Source organism: Mus musculus, chromosome 2 (assembly GCF_000001635.26).
Source record: "Mus musculus strain C57BL/6J chromosome 2, GRCm38.p6 C57BL/6J".
Lineage (NCBI taxonomy): Eukaryota > Metazoa > Chordata > Mammalia > Rodentia > Muridae > Mus > Mus musculus.
Window position 1 is genome coordinate 175,311,970 of NC_000068.7, and position 19,950 is coordinate 175,331,919.

Sequence of the window (19,950 nt, forward strand, 5' to 3'; positions counted from 1 at the left end):
TTGTTAAAATTGGTTCATAACGTCTGATAGTTTCACTGTTTCTCTGTTTAGTTTCCATTTCCAGGATCTGTTCATTGATGAGAGTCGGGTATTAAAGTCTCCCACTATTATTGTGTGAGGTGTGATGTGTGCTTTGAGTTTTAGCAAAGTTTCTTTAATGAATGTGGATGCTCCTGCATTTGGAGCATAGATGTTCATACTTGAGTGTTCATCTTGGTAAATTTTACCTTTGATGAGTTAGAAGTGTCCCTCCTTATCATTTTTGAGAACTATAAGTTAAAAGTCAATTTTATTCAAATGGTCCCAGCTTGTTTCTTGGGACCATTTGCTTGGAAAATTTTTTTGCAGCCTTTTACTCTAAGGTAGTGTCTGTCTTTGTCCTGGAGGTGGGTTTCCTGTATGCAGCAATACGTTGGGTCCTGTTTATGTAACCTGTCTGTTAGGTATTAAGAGATATTAAAGAAAAGTAATTGTTTTTTCCTGTTATTTTTGTTGTTAGAATTGGTATTCTGTCCTTGTGGCTATGTTCTTTTAGGTTTGTTGAAGGACTACTTTCTTGCTTTTTCTAGGGTGTAGTTTCTGTCCTTGTGTTGGAGTTTTCTCTTTATTATCCTTTGAAGGGCTGAATTTGTGGAGAGATATTGTGTGAATTTGGTTTTGTCATGGAATACTTTGATTTCTCCATCTATGGTAATTGAGAGTTTTGCTGGGTATAGTAGCCTGGGCTGGCACATGTTTTCTCTTATGGTCTGTATAACATCTGTCCAGGATCTTGTTGCTTTCATAGTCTCTGCTGAGAACTCTGGTGTAATTCTAATAGGTCTGTCTTTATGTTACTTGACACTTTTCCCTTACTGCTTTTAATATTCTGTCTCTATTTAGTGCATTTGTTCTGATTATTACGTGTAGGGAGGAATTTCTTTTCCGGTCCAGTGTATTATGAGTTCTGTAGGCTTCTTGTATGTTCATGGGCATCTCTTTCTTCAGGTTAGGGATGTTTTCTTCTATAATTTTGTTGAAGATGTTTACTGGCCCATTAAGTTGAAAATCTTCATTCGCATCTATACCTATTATCCTTAGGTTTGGTTTTTTAATTGTGTCCTGGATTTCCTGGATGTTTTGGGTTAGGATCTTTTTGCATTTTACACATCCTTTTATTTTTGTATCCATGTTTTCTAAGGAATCTTCTACACCTGAGATTCTCACTTCCATCACTTGTTTTCTGTTGGTGATGCTCAAATCTATGACTCATGATTTCTTTCCTATGATTTCTATCTCCAGAGCTGTCTCCCTTTGGGTTTTCTTTATTGTTTCTACTCCCATTTTTAGGTCTTGGATGGTTTTATTCAATTCCTTCTCCTGTTTATTTGCATTTTCCTGTATTTCCTTAAGGGATTTTTGTGTTTCTTATTTAAGTACTTCTTGCGGTTTAACTCTGTTGTCCTGTTTTTCTTTACGGGAATTATTAATGTCCTTCTTAAAATCCTTTACCAGCATCACGAGATATGTTTTTTTGGGTTATCCAGGGTTTGCTGTGGTGGGATTACAGGTTTCTGGTGATGCCAAGTGTTTTTGGTTTCTGTTGGTAAGATTCTTATGTTTGCCTTTTGCCATCTGGTAATCTCTGGTGTTAGATGTTCTAGCTGTCTCTGGCTGGAGCTTGTTCCTTCTGTGTGTCTGTTAGCCTCTGTCAGTACTCCTGGGAGACCAGCTCTCTCCTGAGTTCCTGGGTCAGAGCACTCCCTATAGGCCAACTCTCCTCTGTCAGGAAAGGTGCACAGAGGACTGAGGATCAGCTCCACCTCCTGGCTGAGGAAGAAGGACTGAAGGGATCCTGTCCAAGAATCTGTTCCTTCTGTAACCCACGTGCTCTCCTGTGTGGACCCGCCTCAAAGACACCCTGGATAGAAAATTAGCAATAGCATTTCTACAAACCAGGAGAAGATAGCCTAGTAAAAAGAGAGCCCAAAAATCAATGCAGGCATATATAGTCAACAAAATTTTGTCCCCAAAGTACTCTTTGAGTCATCTCTTTAACCACTCAGGGCCCGTTTTTTCATTTATTTTTAAAGGTTCTTAATGGTTAGACTTTCTTTTTAGTTCTTTGTACATTCTATCTATGATTCTCTTTCAGATGAGCATCTGGCAGAGAGGCCTCCCCTGTCTTGTGAGCCTCTCCTCTTCACTCACCTGACACTTCATTGTACAGCTGCATATGGTCCCCTTTGTCAGTAATTGCTCTCATCCTCGGCAGCACCAGGGTCCTGTTTAGAAATTCCTCTCTTGTACTTCTATGTTGATGCAGACTCGTTGATGTTTCTGGTGAGCCTTGGAGTACAAAGTCCTGTGTTGATGTCCTTGATCCAATTGGAATTAAGTTCTGTGCAGGATGAAAAGATTGGCTTCTTTTTCCTGAATATTGATTGTCAGATGTAGGGATACATGTAGGAATGTGTATGACTTTGGGGATGTTTTTGCATGTGTGTGGAGATGTATGTGGTCCTGTTTGTGTTTGAGCATGTAGGTAAGGTGCATGTGTATGTGTGAGCACAGGGTTTGCACATGCATATGCGTGTGTGTGTGTGTGTGTGTGTGTGTACATGTATGCATGTATGTGTGTCATCCAGTGTTCGTGGGGGTTTGTGCATGTGAGTGTGAGCAAATGTGCTTGGGTTACATGTGTGAATGTGTGTATGAGAATATGGGGCAGTGCATGTCTGAATGTCTGTCTGTAAAGTTGTTTTGGGGTTGCATTTGTGTTTGTGTGAGCATGTGGGGGAAAGAGTTTCTTGTGTGTATGTGTTTGTATGTGTGTGGAAGGGAGCATGTGTGCAAGTGAGGGTCAGGTATGTGGTGTGCATTTGTGTGTTAGCATGTTTATGTGGAAGTATGTGTGCATATGTGGGTGTGAGCTTGTGACCGAGAATGGGAGATGCAAGTGTGTATGTTTCTGCATGTGACAGGTGCATAAGCATGTGCTTGTATTTGTGTGTGTGAGCATGTGAGTGGGGTTCATGTATGGATGTGTGTGTGTGTGTTTGAGTGTGTGTGTGTCTTTGTCAGAGATAATGTGACCTTATGCAGTTATATCTGGATCTTCTATTCCAGTTGTTAAATCTGTGCCTGGTTATGTGTCAGTACCATTCTGACTTTTATTACTTCAGTTTTGTAGCATAATTTGAAATTAAGTATGGTGATGACCTGCAATATGTCCGAACACAGGGTATTTCAAACAAATAAAATCACTGGTAGATTTTCTTATTATTAAGGTAAATGAATTATTTGAAAACACAGAAACCTTTACAACAGTTTTATTTCACACCTTGTTTCTAGCTGGTACCACTTGCATGATGCAACCAAAAAACATTGAGCAATATTTGAGGTCGCCACAAGAGGGCCACCGAAACCTTCCTGACTTGTGGGATTCTCAGGGAATGGGAGAGTTGAGGGTGATGGGGGAATGGCAAGCTAGCTTTTTGAGAAGCCCCTGCTTTGTTTTTCTTTGAACAAACTCTGTCACTTTTGCCCTTGTCCTTCCTCCATCCACTTTTCATCTTAGACAGGCACATTCTTGAAGTCTGTACATTAGCACCAGCAATGATGTCCCAACACTGAGGTGGGTTCCTGGCTCCATGGCAGTGACAGTTCACAAGATGTCACAGGAGCTTCTCATGTGTCAACTACCCAAGGCACTGACCCTGGACAATGATTATAGCAAGTTCTTAATGGGGTGTTTGTTGTTAAATGTATCCTGGGGAGATGTGAAGGAACTTCCTTTCCTTCCAGATAGAGCATGTTGAGAGATAGGAGATGGCTCCACCCAAGTATTGTTTTGGAGCATCAGTGGGTTTTCTTGTTGCTGCAAATAAATACCCAACAAAAAAATTTTAGGATTATGGGAAGGAAAGGTTTATCTTGGCCCATGATTTTCCACCTTAGCTGGGCCAACATTTGGAGTCATTTCATTCTGGGTGGCTTTTTTTTTTGCTTCTCTCAAACTCCCCAAAACAACCAAAACTTTATCTCTGAAGTGATTTCAAGCCCAGTGAATGGGAGAGAAATTATTATTGAGCTTTTCGGATTATGGTTGATATAGTCAGCTAGCTGAGTCATTAACAAAGCAACCCAACATGGGTGATGCCTTGAAGGAGCTGAATCCCTGAAGTTTGCTATACTGCTTGCAGGCAGTGCTACCAGGGAGTCATCTCTCCCTCATGAACTGGTTCTTGCTTATACAACCCCATTGGGAACACTGTGAGTCCCATAACCTCCTTCTGAGTTAGTTTCAGATTGGAGGTAATATACAGCTGTAGGTCAAGCCAGGGATAGCATAGTAGGAATCTACTGTTTCCTGGCTGGAGAAATGAATGATGCCTGACAGAGAGTGAGACTGAGGGAGGCTGTCCATCAAGAGATAGACTAGTGAGATGTGTGCACTTGGCATTCTTTGGACAATGCCTTTCATGCCATATATACTTTATGTTTCATTTTTAAAAATCCTCAAAAGAGAAACAAAATGTTTAAATTTATTGGTACATCTCAATGCTATTCTTACAATAAAATACCCTAGGAAAAGCAAATGGGAAAGAAAGGGTCATTTTAGCTCATAGTTCCGTAGTATGGTTCATGGTGGTAAAATGTTGCAATGTCAAGAGCCTGCAGCAAGAGTGCACACCTATCGACAGTCAAGAGCAGGAGTCTCAGAGCATTTTTGCTAGTGCACAGTTCACTTTCTCCATTCTTTTACAACCAGGGTCCCTGCTTAGGAAATGGAGCAACTTAACCGTGCTAAGTCTCTTCATCTTAATTAATATAACTATGTCAGTATCCCACAGCTATTGTGAAAGGCTAACCTGATTCAGATGATGCCTCCTTGAGACTTTCCTACCATATGATTGAAGATTGTGCTAAATTGAGAATTGTTTTAAAGTTCCATGGGTGTGCTCCACAATACCTAGTCTTTGAGAATAATAAGGAATCCCAGTAATATGACAAATATTAAATTGTTAACAAAACATCACAAATGCCTGACTGTAATGGCCAGTAACTTTATGTCTTCCTGTCATTTTGAACATCAAGAATAGAAAAACAATGTAGGCAATGACTAGTTCCTTATTTAGTTGCTTATCCTGTTAAAGCAGTTGCAAATAGAAAGCATGAGAAGATATCAATAGTCATATGTACATTGTTTAACCTTTCTTAAATTCTGATATATAAGTAACATCCATTTGCCATACTTGATTAGGTATGTGTTCTCAAGGATTAACACCATTATGTAGTACAGGAAGAAATTGAGGACACTGAAGACAAGTTTTTATAAATTGACATGCACATTTTCTAGAAATACCAAATTGTTGTCTCAACCTATTAGTATTTTAATGATGTAAAGAATGAGAGTGTTTCTTTTAGTGCATCTGACTATGCCGGGGCCTAGCACACACAAAAGTGGATGCTCACAGTCAGCTATTAGATGGATCACAGGGCCCCCAATGGAGCAGCTAGAGAAAGCACCCAAGGAGCTAAAGGGAACTGCAACCCTATAGGTGGGACAACAATATGAATGAACCAGTACCCCGGAGCTCTTGTCTCTAGATGCATATGTATCAAAAGATGGCCTAGTCGGCCATCACTGGAAAGAGAGGTCCATTGGTCATGCAAATTTTATATGTCCCAGTACAGGGGAACGCCATGGCCAAAAAGTGGGAGTGGGTCGGTAGGGGAGTGGGGGGAGGGAATGGGGGACTTTTGGGATAGCATTGGAAATGTAAATGAGGAAAATACCCAATAAAAAATATTTTTAAAAAAGAGCACTGACTGGTCTTCCGGAGGTCCTGAGTTCAAATCCCAGCATCCACATGGTGGCTCACAACCATCTGTACTGAGATCTGATGCCCTCTTCTGGAGTGTCTGAAGACAGCTACAGTGTACTTACATACAATAAACAAACAAATAAATAAATAAATAGAATTTTAAAAATGAAAAAAACCAAACAAACAAAAAGAATGAGAGTGTGTGGCGGAACTATTCCTGTGTAATGCCTATACTCTGCCTGATATGCAAACCTGCTGTGGCATTGCCCTCATTAAGGGGTCTGGGTTCCTGTTCCCCCTAGGCCATTGTAAACACTTGTATATGGGTGTAACTCAGCTATCTATAGTTCTAAGTATCTACTCTGGTTCCTCCTTAGGTCACTAACTTCCCTCTTCCTAGATATTGGTAAATTCCTACATAGGGCAATGACTTAGCTATCCATGCCCAGGGTCGGATCAACGACTGCCTAGAATCTAACTTAGCTATATGTAAAAAAAAAAAAAATCAATACTTAGGAGCACTTATTTTTTTTTATAATTATGTGATTTAAAGATTTATTTATTATGTTTAAGTCCACTATAGCTGTCTTCAGATACACCAGAAGAGGGCATCAGATGTCATAATGGGTGGTTGTGAGCCACAATGTGGTTGCTGGGCTTTGAACTCAGGACCTTCAGAACAGCAGTCAATGTTCTTAACCACTGAGCCATCTCTCCAGCCCCCTTAGGAGGACTTATAATAAAGCAACATTAAGGGAAAGCCCAAGATCCGTTTACCAACTAAAGCAAGGACATTGGAGCATTCTTTATACGTGATGGCAAGATTCCAGGAGACTAAGTTTCCGTGAACTTCTCGCCTCAGGACAGCACACAGGTTTTCGGGGCCTGTCGCGCTTCTCACTACTGGATTGGATGTAGCACATATGTACATTGTTTAACATTTTTAAAATTCAGATATATAAGTAACGTCTATTTGCCATAACTGAGTAGGTACCAGTCCTAGAGGATTAACTCCTAGAGGATTAACACCTTTGTGTGATACAGGAAGAAATTGAGGACACTGATGAAAGTCTTTACAATTTGACATGCACATTCTCAAGAAATACCAAATTGTTGTCTCAACCTATTGTTTTTTAATGATGTAAAGAAAGTGAGTGTTTGGCTGAACTATTCCTGTGTAATGCCTATACTCTGCCTGATATGCAAACCTGCTGCAGCATTGCCCTCATTAAGGGGTCTGGGCAATCCACTATGAGCTTTTAAATGTAAGGTGTATGCCACCACTGCCAGGTTGATTATAGGTTGACTGCTCTATTTTGCCCCTGACAACCATATAAAAGCTCGCCGAACAGGCACGCGGGTCACCACCTCTCCTTAGGGTCTGGGATGACCCCAGTTTAGTGGAACAATAAATTCCTCTTGCTTTTTCCATTGATTCCAGCCCCACATGGTTCACTCACAGGTCCCCAGTAAGCTAAGGCTCCCGGGAGTCTTACAACCCAACAAGACCAACAGTCTCAAGAAACCTTGACCTTGGAAATCTCTCAGACTCTGAGCCAGCAACCAGGCAGCATACACTTGTTGGTCCAAAGTCCCCAACATATATACAGAGGAGGACTGCCTGGCCCGGACTCAGGGAGGGAAGACACACCTAATCCTTGAGAGACTTGAAGTCCCAAGGATTGGGGAGGCCTGGCAGGATGTTGTTGAATGGTTGTGGGTGTGAGGACACCCTCATGGAGATGTACAGAGGGGTCGGGATATGGGATGAGAAACTGTAAGTGGTTGGAATTGGGGGGTGATAATGACTGGAGTATAATTAAAGAATAAACATAATTAAAAAATCTCCATTCTGGTTGTTTGAAATATGTCTTAAATTCTAAGGGAAACTCTCCCTTAATCTTAACTACAGTCTTAATTGTCTATAATCCTATCCACTAAATATAATGTGACCTAGGTAACATAAAGAGAAAGTGCCAACAGAGAAGGTGCACAGAAGTCTGGAGTTCAGATCCACCTCCTGATTCCTGGGGTCAGAGCCCTCCCTGGAGGCCGACTCCCCTCTCGCAGGGAAAGTGTCTAGGGTTCTGGGTGTTAGGTCTGTCTTCTGGCTGAGGATGAAGGCCTGTAGGGACCTTGTTCAAGAAGCTTAGTTACTTCTGCTGCCCACTTACTCTCCTGCATAAACAGTTCTCAGTGATCCCAAGATTCTGGATGTGCTAGAGCCTGCCTTTGTTCTTTGACCCTGTTGCTGCTAGCACAAGACCCACTGGATTTTTTGGAAGTGATGTTGCATTCCACTCACCAGTGATCTCAAGGACCAGAGTGTGCTAGGGGGCCTTCAGCATAAAGAGTCCTCTGGGGACCTTTGGGCCCTCTGCTGAGATCTGGCCAAAGATTGCATGGGGGTGGGAGAGGGTGGCTCCAACCAGAAGTTAACCTCAGTCGCTGGTCATGCTGCTGTCCTTTGTCCCTGTTCCTACTATTACAAGACCCTCTGTATTTTTTGGAACTTATCTTGCATTCCACTTACCAGTGATCTCAAGGACCTGGGTGTGCTAGGGTGCCAGCCATGTGAAGAATCCTCTGCAGACATTAGGGCCCTTCACAGAGATTGCCTCAAACACTCTTACACAATCACCACCTGCTCATTTTTCCTTAAAAGAAGTTAAAACAAATCTCATCGATTTCTCTCTATTCTTTTTTTCTGATTATAGCTCTGGGCAGCCTCTACCATCTACCTCTGTTGTTGCTTTCTGAGCAGCCTGTCTCTTTGTACTGCACCTCCAAGCTTAAACTATTTGAGGCAGACAGAAATCTTTTAGAAGGGCTCATGGTGGAAGAGGGCTCATGGAAAATCCAGACCAACAAGGACGTCTGGATCAGCTTGGGACATTTTTCTGAGTCCCAGCTCATTCCACAAATCCAAGAATTATGCATACCATTTTAGCTCAACTTTTGTTTTAGTTGTGAACCTGCACAGCTAGTGAGGACTCAAATGGCTCAGCAAAACAAGCGAATCCACTAAGAAACCAATTTTCCTCATCCCTTAATTTCACATCTTAGCATTTGTTTTTCATTTGAGAATCCCCAATTAGTTTTTAATATTGCATTCCATCCTATAGGTGTGATGCCTTCTGTAGACTCAGTTGGTTACTCTGCTCTACTATAAAATGCCACTTGTTTAAGTTCTTAGCTCAGCATACAAGTACTTTGGAGTCTGAAATGAAAGACAAACAGCATTATGTAATATGCCAAATCAGCTCATTGGCTGGGACACTACCAAACATCCACATTGCTATTGGTTCCCCTGTGATACACCTAATTTCCTAAATCTAGAGGCCATCTTTGCTTCTCCAGAACCAATCAGAGGAGGGAACACTGGGGTCACTCTTTCCTAGCTTTTATGTGGCTGGTATTGAGTCTTTCCCAGCTCTGAAGCTGGCATCCAAATCCTTTACTGGCATGGAGATCCTCTTTGTTTCCCTTGCCATGAATCCAAAAGTTCTGCCTTTGTTGCCTGCCTAGCCATTGGCTGCTGGCACTTTTGTTACCCATTTATAATCAGCTTGGGGCAGGGAATCTCAGTGTCCCAGTACAGGATTATCATGAAATTTGGGAAGAATTTAACAGGAGTAGCATAAGAATCAATACACAATTGGGAATTAGCAGAAAAACAAATCAAATCCAAACACCAGGCCCTAAGTATTGCCTTTTTGTTATTATCCTGAATTTAATCATATGGTGAAACTAAGTTCGTTTCCAAGGATTAGGTATTGTGGAGATCCAACCTCACTTTACTCATATTTTCTTTTTAAAACATAATGACTGTCTCTAACAATGCTTTCTGCTTTTCATTGTGCCCCTCAAAACATAAGACCTGTACTTTACCACCAAAGAACAAATCCATATGATTAGTTAAGCTATAACACCCATAATATATAACAGATGACACTGTAAACTACATAAGCCCCTATCCCTAAATCCTGATTGGTGTGAAAATAAAGGTATAATTTGGAAGGAATGTTTCTGTCTGATCCTCCTTTTTTAAAAAAAAATTAATTTTATTTCTTCATTTCTTTATTGTCTAACCTTTTTTTTACAATCCATACCTTATACCCCTTGTCTTATTCATGGTTTCTATTCCTACACAAACATCATGACCAAGAAGCAAGTTGGGGAGGAAAGGGTTTATTTGGCTTACACTTTCATACTGCTTACTGTTCATCACCAAGGAAGTCGGGACTGGAACTCAAGCAGGTCAAGAAGCAGGAACTGATGCAGAGGCCACAGAAGGATGTTTCTTTACTAGCTTGCTTCACCTGGCTTGCTCAGACTGCTGTCTTAGAGAACCCAAGACTACCAGTGCAGAGAGATGGTCCCACCCACAAGGGGCCTTTCCCCTTGATCACTAATTGAGAAAATGTCTTACATCTGGATCTCATGGAGGCATTTCCCAACTGAAGCTCCTTTCTCTGTGATAACTTCAGCTTGTGTCAAGTTGACACAAAATTAGCCAGTATAATTGACACCTTGTCAATTTGACACGCAAACACATCACTAGTAATGCTCAACTCTTAGTTTCTTATTCATGCCCAAGATATACACAACTTTGAAAGCCCCACAGACTTTACATATTAAAAGTTCAATGCTTTTAAAATATCCAATATCCTTCAAAATCCAAAGCCTTTTACAATGGAATCCACTAAAATACTTGTTTCCTTCAAGAGGGAAAAACATCAGGGCACAGTCACAATCAAAAGTAAAAATTAAACTCCAACTGTCCAATGTCTGGGATCCAACTCACAATCTTTTGGACAACTCCAAAAGAACCAAGGGCTTGGGTCACTTTTCCAACCCTGTCCTTTGTAGCACACAACTTGTCCTCTATGCTCCAGATGCATGTACTTTACTGCTGCTGCTGTTCTTCGTGGTCAATCATGGACCTGTCAACTCCAACACACTGCATGATCTCTTCAGTACTGGGCCATCAATTTCACCTGAGTCTGCACCTTCACCAGTGGCCTTCCATGGCCTCTCAAACTGCTGGGCCTTAGCTGATCTGCATTATCCCTTCATGCCTTCAAAACCAGTACCACGAGGGTAAGACTTACACACTACCAAGTCCAGCCACAGCACAAGGTACCACCTTGATTATCTCTAGAACACTTCCTCTGTGCTCTCAGAAAACACTTCACAGATGATGCCACTTCAATAATGCTGGTTTCTTCTTAATCACTGCTAATTTCTTAGCTCCAGCTAACCAGCATCAACAGTCCCAGTAATGCAAAGTTTTCACTCTAGAAATTCTATTATCTTGTTAATCACAGCTGATTCTTCAGCCCCAGTTAACCAGAACCACAGAATCTTCACAAAGTAACAATGGCCCTGAAAAGAGGCTTTAATTTTCCCTCTGAAATTTCACAAGCCAGGCTTCCATCTTCTGCACGATTCTCAACATTATCTTCCAAGCTCCTACACAACATCCCACAGCGTTCTTAACACAGAATGGATCTTCTAACCCAAAGTTCCAAAGTCCTTCCACAGTCCTCCCAAAACATGGTCAGGTTGTCACAGGAATTCCCCACTCCTGATACCAATTTGTCTTAGTCAGGGTTTCTATTCCTGCATAAACATTATGACCAAGAAGCAGTTGGGGAGGAAAGGGAATCCACTCACAATTTCCACATTGATATTCATACCAAAGGATGTCAGGACTGTAACTCAAGCAAGACAATAAGAAACATTTCTTGTATCCCCTTGAACTTTGTATGATTATTTTCAGGATTATAAAGAATTAGAAATGTTTAAAGGCTTCCCCATATTGAATGCATTTATGGGTTTCCCATTCATAATGATGAAGATTTGGGAAATCTGAAAAGGTTTCACCATATTATATTCCTAAATTTATTTGCAGTATGAATTGTTTCATTGTGAAGACTCTAAAATATTCAAAAAGTTTCACCATATTAAACACACTCAGCCTTTTGTTACATTTTGTTTTCTTTTGTGTCTTTGAATATGACTGACAAGTGAAAGCAATACCACATGGCTTGTAGACATCGGATTTCTCACCTCTATGTCTTCTTTTATGTATTTGAAGATTTTAATGCACAAGGCTCTGTTCACTTGTTCATTTCATAGTGTTTTTCTCAACTGTGTCTCTTTTTATTTACTTAGAGACTACTGTGACTTATAAAATGTTTACCACATTGCCTATATTCATAGGGTTTCTATCTAGTGTGTATACTTTTGTGTTGGGAGATGACTCTTTTGTACAATTGCTTTCCCTAATTGGTGTTATTCAGAGGATTTCTCAAAACCTCATGTTCCTTACAGATTTGAAGATGATTGTGATGTAGAAGTGTTTTAAAACATTGCCAATATTCATAGGGTTTCTCTCCTGTATGTGTTCCTTTATATATTTGGAGGCCACTGCTTTGTGAAAAAGCTATAAAAGCACCATTGCTAACATTCAAAAATCTCTCTCCTATACGTGCTCTTTCATGATTTTGTTGATGACTGCTTTTTGAAAAAGTTTAACCACATTGGTTAAAATCAAAGCATTTCTCTCAACTATATGTGCTTTTATGTGTGTAAAGACTATTGGTTTTCGAAAAAGGTTAAACACATTGGTTACGTTTAAAAGGTTCCTCTCTGGTATATGTTCATTTATGTACTTGGAGATCAATGCTTGCTGCAAAGGCTTTATAACATCAGATACCTACATAGAGTTTCTCTCCTGTATGGTCTTTTCTCTTTAAAGGTCACTCCTTTCTGCAAAGACTTTACCACATTGGTTACATTCCTGGGTTTTTCAGCTGTGTGTGTTCGATTATGATATTCAAGACCACTGCTTCCTTCAAAGGATTTACCACCTTGGTTTCATTCATATGGTGTCTTTCGTGTATGTGATCTTTTATGGCATTGGAGACCACTGCTTCCTGCAAAGGCTTTACCATACTAGTTACATTCATATTGTCTCTCTCCTGTATATGTTCGCTTATGGATTCGGAGAGAACTGCTTTGTGCAAAGGCTTTACCACAGTGGTTACATTCATAGGGTTTCTCTCCTGTATGAGTTCGTTTATGTTTTTGGAGGTCACAACTTCTTGCAAAAGCTTTTCCACATTGGTTACATTCATAGGGTTTCTCTCCGGTATGTGTTCGCTTATGTATTTGGAGGACTCTCCTTGTTATAAAAGCTTTACCACATTGGTTACATTCATAGGGTTTCTCTCCTGTATGTGTTCGGTTATGGATTTGGAGAGTACTGCTTTCTGCAAAGGCTTTACCACATTGGTTACATTCATAGGGTTTCTCTCCTGTATGTGTTCGCTTATGTATTCGGAGATGACAGCTTCTTGCAAAGGCTTTACCACATTGTTTACATTTATAGGGTTTCTCTCCTGTATGTGTTCGCTTATGCATTTGGAGAGTATAGATTACTGCAAAGGCTTTACCACATTGTTTACATTCATAGGGTTTGTCTCCTGTATGTGTTCGCTTATGCATTTGGAGAGTATAGATTACTGCAAAGGCTTTACCACACTGTTTACATTCATAGGGTTTGTCTCCTGTATGTGTTCGCTCATGTTTGTGGAGATGACTGCTATGTGCAAAGGCTTTACCACATTGTTTACATTCATAGGGTTTCTCTCCTGTATGTGTTCGTTTATGTTTTTGGAGGTCACCACTTCTTGCAAAGGCTTTTCCACATTGGTTACATTCATAGGGTTTCTCTCCTGTATGTGTTCGCTTATGTATTCGGAGATGACTGCTTTGTGAAAAGGCTTTACCACATTGTTTACATTCATAGGGTTTCTCTCCTGTATGTGTTCGTTTATGTTTTTGGAGTTCACCACTACTTGCAAAGGCTTTTCCACATTGGTTACATTCATAGGGTTTCTCTCCTGTATGTGTTCGCTTATGTATTTGGAGGTTAATCCTTCTTTTAAAAGCTTTACCACATTGGTTACATTCATACTGTTTCTCTCCTGCATGTGTTCGATTATGTATTTGGAGATGACAGCTTCTTGCAAAGACTTTACCACATTGTTTACAGTCATAGGGTTTCTCTCCTGTATGTGTTCGCTTATGTATTTGCAGGACATTCCATGTTCTAAAGTCCTTACCACATTGGTTACAGTCATGGTGTTTCTCTCCATTATGTTTAATTTGATGCCTTTGTCTACCACTCTCATATGCAAAGGCTTTACCACATTGAATAAACTCAGAGGGTTGCTCTGCAGAACAACTTCTTTCATGCCTGCAAATAAAATTTGCACACGTGAAATCTTTCTTACACTGATTATACTGATGAGTCTTTTTATCTGTATGAATTGTTTTAAATTTTGGTTTCATTGAACAGAGCAATCTAATGTTAACATAATATTACTTTGTTTATATTCAAAGGAGTTCTACTAAATTATGAATTGTTTTACATCTTCGAGGATATATGAAATGGGAACAGTATTGATTATCTGGCTCACATTTATAACATACTTTTTCTATAAAAGGTTACTCACATATTTGAAAAAAAACAGGAAGAACTCACAGTGTTTGCACAATTATTGCATTCACAAATTTTGTTATCATGAGAGTAATACTACATTTGGAATATGAACAAATGCAAAAGAAAAAAAAAATTCTACTGCCTTAATTCTCATTACTATTTTCAGCAGTTAGAGTTGGTAAATGTCCCCAGCAATGTTCGGAAACAAATTTTTTATAAACTTATATAGCACATTTAGTATGTTGTTCAAAATATGTTATACTGCATATCCTCTAATTGTTCTGGAAAAGTGAAAGGTATGTGGCTTCTTTCAATGCCCCAGTGATCACAAGGCTTGTATCAATCGTAACCTATGACATCCACATCAAAAGAAGAATAACAAGTGAAAATTCCACATTACATTCACAGCTGACTTTTTTTTGTCACAGAGATGTGGTACAGAGATTAAGGTTTTTCCACAAAACCATTTTTGAATCTTATGAACTGTTCATCTCACTAAATTTAGCAATGTTATTACAAGTATATCATTGAGCTCAGATACACTATGGATTATTTGCTCATTACTAGGTTTTAGACATATACTTGTCACCTAATCACTGTGTGTTCCTTTTGCAATAGCTAAGCGATATGAGACTGAAGACACTCACACTTGTATAGCATGGCTGTACTAGGCTTGATTTAAACAGTAACATATGTGTTAAGCCATTATTTCTCTGTCTTTGACCTAATGGAATGTCTTGCAAACAACAGTTACATATCTGCCATAAACATATATGATTTTTATGAAAGTCAGTAAACATCCATCACTGAAAGCAGTGCTTATTGTACCCTATTGGTTTTCTTTACTACTTGTAGCACAAGTTAAACTTTCTTCATAGGCATTTTCTCCTCAGCTTGCAGAGTAAAATTACCTTCCATGACTTCTAGAAGTTTGAAAATGGTCTTCAATCGTATGTTCTTCCCAAATGTAACCTAAACCCAGTACCAGAGAAAGTATGTTACATTATTGGCAATTAAACAGTATTTAAGTTATTAACTCCATTGAACTTTAAAACCATGAGTGATTTATTCATCATATTCTTCCTCATTCTCAATTGAAATTATAAAAACAAATAAAATAACAAAGAAACAGTTGTGCATACATGTTATAAAGTAAATAAAAAAATCATAATATTACCTATAGCTGTGAGATTCTTATAGGTCTCTAGCATCACACCCTTGTAGAGACTCTTCTGAGAAGGATCCAGCAAAGCCCACTCATCCTGAGTGAAGTTCACATGCACGTCATCATAGGTGACTAAATCCTAAAAGATTCGATACGTGTGAATATTAAAAAATATGATACAGACAACAGTGTAAAGGTGTACTTCAAAATGAGTATTCGCTGACTGCCCTGCCCACCCACATAGTACTTTTTATCCAGTCTTTCACAGTTGGACAACAAAAACTTAAGTAAATAAATGATCTCTGGGAACCTGATGCCTTAGTATTAAGATGTTAATACATGGAACCATGTAGAATGCTGCTAGACCTTCACCCATATTTTGTTCCCTGAGACCCAATATGCAAGAGTGCCCTTAGGACTGCAGTTTCCTCTCACCTGTCCATGCTACCTGCAGATACAAAAGACCTTTTCCATCTCCCCTTCCTTTCTTGCCACATGTCTGTGTCTTAGCCCCCAAGTATGGGCAGACACACCCTTCTCAACCATAGCCAGTACTCCCGAAGAACAAGCAATCTGTCTAAAGACCAAGACCATTATCTGTTATCCTAGACATAATTCTCATAGTAGCCCACAGAACTGCAACACAATATCAGGGAAAGCTTCCTCTGCCCATTTCCATGTGGCCAATTTTCAACTTTTCTTCAATAACTAATACAACTACACCAGGAACAATGTGAACTTGACCAATGTTACCTGTGCTAGTATGTGTATAGAAATAAAATCATATTTCCTGACTCCGATAAAAATAACATAAATAAGTGACCCTGAAACTGTTATAAATCTGACCCTCCAGATACTACTGATCTGTCTTCAAACAGAGAGGCCCCATGCTCTAGAGTTCTCATTGAAATTGTTGATGATGAGAAAGTTGGACTATGGCTCAATAGCTGTTCATGACCCTTAGTAATTTCATGTTAAACCAGCCCCACCGAAGTATACAAAACAATGCTGAATGATAATTTAATGTCTGCTTCCTGCCATATGCATTATGTTCCAATCTGTCCTATCCACCCACCCAGCACCATCAACACCTGAGAAACTTCTGCATGTCAGAAGCTTTTTTTTGTAACCAAGAATTGAAGTTCTGTGAATCATTGCATTTTGACAATAGTTAACAGAAAGATAAAAGGAATCTAATCAAATATTTCTGAAGGATGATCGTGATCAGCTCTTTACTACTAACTTCTAAAGTATTTATAAAACTAGTCACACAAAACTGAATACAGAAGGGTCAGAAATTCTAGAAATCAAACCATTGCTTTTCCAATGTTGTCCTACTACACACCAAAGGCAATTCCTGTATATACACACTGCATAGTGACATTTAAGTTTCATACCTTGCCACTCCCAGGGCTACCGAGCCTCTGGGAGCCCTGTAAATCCACACTTAGGAAGAGTCAAAGGACGAGGAGCTCTGTTATGATCACCACATGGACCAACAGAACCACACTCTGACCCACAGTCCATTTAGAACCAGCAGATCAGACTCAAATAGCTCGCAGACTTGCTCCTCCTGTATTCTCAGTGGAGATTACTATAATAACCAGGGGATGGCTTGTAGTCTTCCAGGCAGCTTGTAACACATGCATCTGAGGAGAATCTTGTAAAGAACCTGTAAGCTACCTTCCCCTAGTGTTCCTGATTGTTAGTCCTGCCCAAAGTCCCTCATTAACTTGGAAAAGCCAGCAGGGCCTCAGGGCAACAGCAGCTCCTCTACTGTGGGATCACTGAGCAAAAGACTCAGACAGCTGAAACCTTCCAAGCTCAACTGTTACACCCTACAAGCAGACATAGCCCTAGTCTGGAAAATTTACATTGAAAAGAATATTCTAGTCCTGCAGACCAAGTATTTTCCATTTAAAAGGCCTAGGGTCCTTTCTTTGTATATTCAATTATGCATGCAGCCAACTCTTCTTCATAGTGGGGAGGTCCTGCAGACAAACTGGGATCAAATTCATACATTAACAATATTAAAAGTAAAAGTGGCTATGAATTTTAAAGATAGAAACTTTTAATGGGCAAAAAAAAAAAAAAGGAAGAAAATGAAGAAATAAAATGTAAAGACATCACTGCTCCTAGGTATGGTAGAGGAGAAAGTATATTATACACAAAAGAGTGAACATAGCCAGACCCAGTTATACCTGGGATAATACAGAGTAGACATGACCTGGGACCTTGTGGAGAGAGGAAGGAGGGCAGAAGCAAGAGTCAGATCAGGATGATTAATGATAGATGAAAAGTCCAGTTCCTAAATGATTGAATTGCATAAGGAATGGCAGCTGGGAGATTGGCAGTCCTACTGCTGGGGTAGATGGTGAGGTATGCCAGCAATATGGTGTCACAACGAGGGCCTGTGATCTCATTTGACATTGCCCTAATCTGAAAAATGCCTGAAGATGACCAGTATGGAATTTTACTGATTGTGTAAAATTGATTACTTGACTCCTCACGGTGAATGTCAACTACTGCCAAAGCAGAAAGACCTCACCTACTGTACTGGCTAGTTTTGTGTCAACTTGACACAGCTGGAGTTATCACAGAGAAAGGAGCTTCAGTTGAGGAAATGCCTCCATGAGGTCCAACTGTAAGGCATTTTCTCAATTAGTGATCAAGGGGGAAAGGCCCCTTGTGGGTGGGACCATCCCTGGGCTGGTAGTCTTGGGTTCTATAAGAGAGCAGGCTGAGCAAGCCAGGGGAAGCAAGCCAGTAAAGAACATCCCTCCATGGCCTCTGCATCAGCTCCTGCTTTCTGACCTGCTTGAGTTCCAGTCCTGACTTCCTTTGGTGATGAACAGCAGGGTGGAAGTGTAAGCCGAATAAACCCTTTCCTCCCCAACTTGCTTCTTGGTCATCATGTTTGTGCAGGAATAGAAACCCTGACTAAGACAAATTGGTACCAGCAGAGTGGGGTATTCCTGTGACAACCTGACCATGTTTTGGGGAGGACTGTGGAAGGACTTTGGAACTCCGGGCTTGAAGATCCATCCGTTGTTAAGAGCTCTGTCGGATGTTGTGTAGGAGCTTGGAAGATAGTGTTGAGAACACTGCAGAAGATGGAGGTCTGGTTTGTGAAATTTCAGAGGGAAATTAAAGACTCTTTTCAGGGCCATTGCTGTTTTGAATGTGAAGATTCTGTAGTTCTGGTTAGCTGGGGCTGAAGAATCAGCTGTCATTAACAAGATACCAGAACTACTAAAGCAAAAACTTTGCATTACTGGGACTATTGATGCTGGTTAGCTGGAGCTAAGAAATTAGCGGTGATTAAGAAGAGACCAGCATCATTGAGGTGACATCTTCTGGGAAGTGTTTTCTGAAAGCACAAAGAGGCTGTGTTCCAGAGATGGCCAAGGTTGTACTCCTGCTGCAGCAGGACTTAGTAATATGTAAGGGTCACCCAGGTGGTACTGGTTTTGAAGGCATGAAGGGGTCACGCAAAGCAGCTGAGGCTCGGCACTGTGAGAGGCCATGGAAGGCCATTGGTGAAGGTGCAGCCTCAGTTGCAATTGAAGGCCCAGGATTGAAAGGGTCATGCAGTATTTTGGAGATGCCAGTACCATGAGATGACCACCAAGAGCAGCAGCAGCAGTTGAGTACAGGCATCTGGAGCCTAGAGGATGACGCCTGTGCTACAAAGGGCCTGGCTGGAGAAGTGACCCAAGCCCTTGGAGGACCCCAGAAGATCGTGAGTTGGATCCCAGACATTGGACTGTTGGAGATTGACTTTTGCTTTTGATTGTGACTGTGCCCTGATATTTTTCCTCTTGAAGGAAGAAACTGTTTTAGTGGAGCCCACAGTTAAGAGACTTTTAATTGTAAATAGACTTTGGATTTTAAAAGAGATGGATATTTTAAAGAGATTGAAATTTTAAGCATATGTAAAGACTGTGGGACATTTAAAGTTATTTAGATCTTGGGGATGAATAAGAATGTAAGGGTTGAGGCTTACTAGTGATGTGTTTGTGTGTCAAGTTGACAAGGTGTCAATTGTACTGGCTAGTTTTGTGTCAACTTGACACAGCTGGAGTTATCACAGAGAAAGGAGCTTCAGTTGAGGAAATGCCTCCATGAGGTCCAACTGTAAGGCATTTTCTCAATTAGTGATCAAGGGGGAAAGGCCCCTTGTGGGTGGGACCATCCCTGGGCTGGTAGTCTTGGGTTCTATAAGAGAGCAGGCTGAGCAAGCCAGGGGAAGCAAGCCAGTAAAGAACATCCCTCCATGGCCTCTGCATCAGCTCCTGCTTTCTGACCTGCTTGAGTTCCAGTCCTGACTTCCTTTGGTGATGAACAGCAGGGTGGAAGTGTAAGCCGAATAAACCCTTTCCTCCCCAACTTGCTTCTTGGTCAGCATGTTTGTGCAGGAATAGAAACCCTGACTAAGACACCTACCTTATTCCTCCTCC

The 19,950-nt window shown here is 40.5% G+C and overlaps 1 protein-coding gene across 6 annotated transcripts in view; it reads right to left on the bottom strand.

Annotated features, from left to right (window-relative positions):
- Window positions 1-2,730: 2,730 nt before the first annotated feature.
- The window catches only part of Gm4631 (predicted gene 4631), a 35,687-nt gene continuing 18,467 nt past the window's right edge, over window positions 2,731-19,950 (bottom strand). For 3 of the 6 annotated variants that reach the window (XM_030252314.1, XM_030252313.1, XM_017319406.2), the window contains 3 exons: window positions 15,503-15,629; window positions 15,237-15,297; window positions 9,890-14,079 (listed from right to left, as the gene is read on the bottom strand). In XM_030252314.1, the coding sequence (XP_030108174.1) occupies window positions 12,774-14,079; window positions 15,237-15,297; window positions 15,503-15,536 (1,401 nt within the window). In that variant the 5' untranslated portion in view covers window positions 15,537-15,629 and the 3' untranslated portion in view covers window positions 9,890-12,773. Of the gene's footprint in view, window positions 3,860-9,889; window positions 15,298-15,502; window positions 15,630-19,950 lie in introns of those variants that run through there. The other 3 variants (XM_030252315.1, XM_030252316.1, XR_003954122.1) reach the window with 2 other exon arrangements.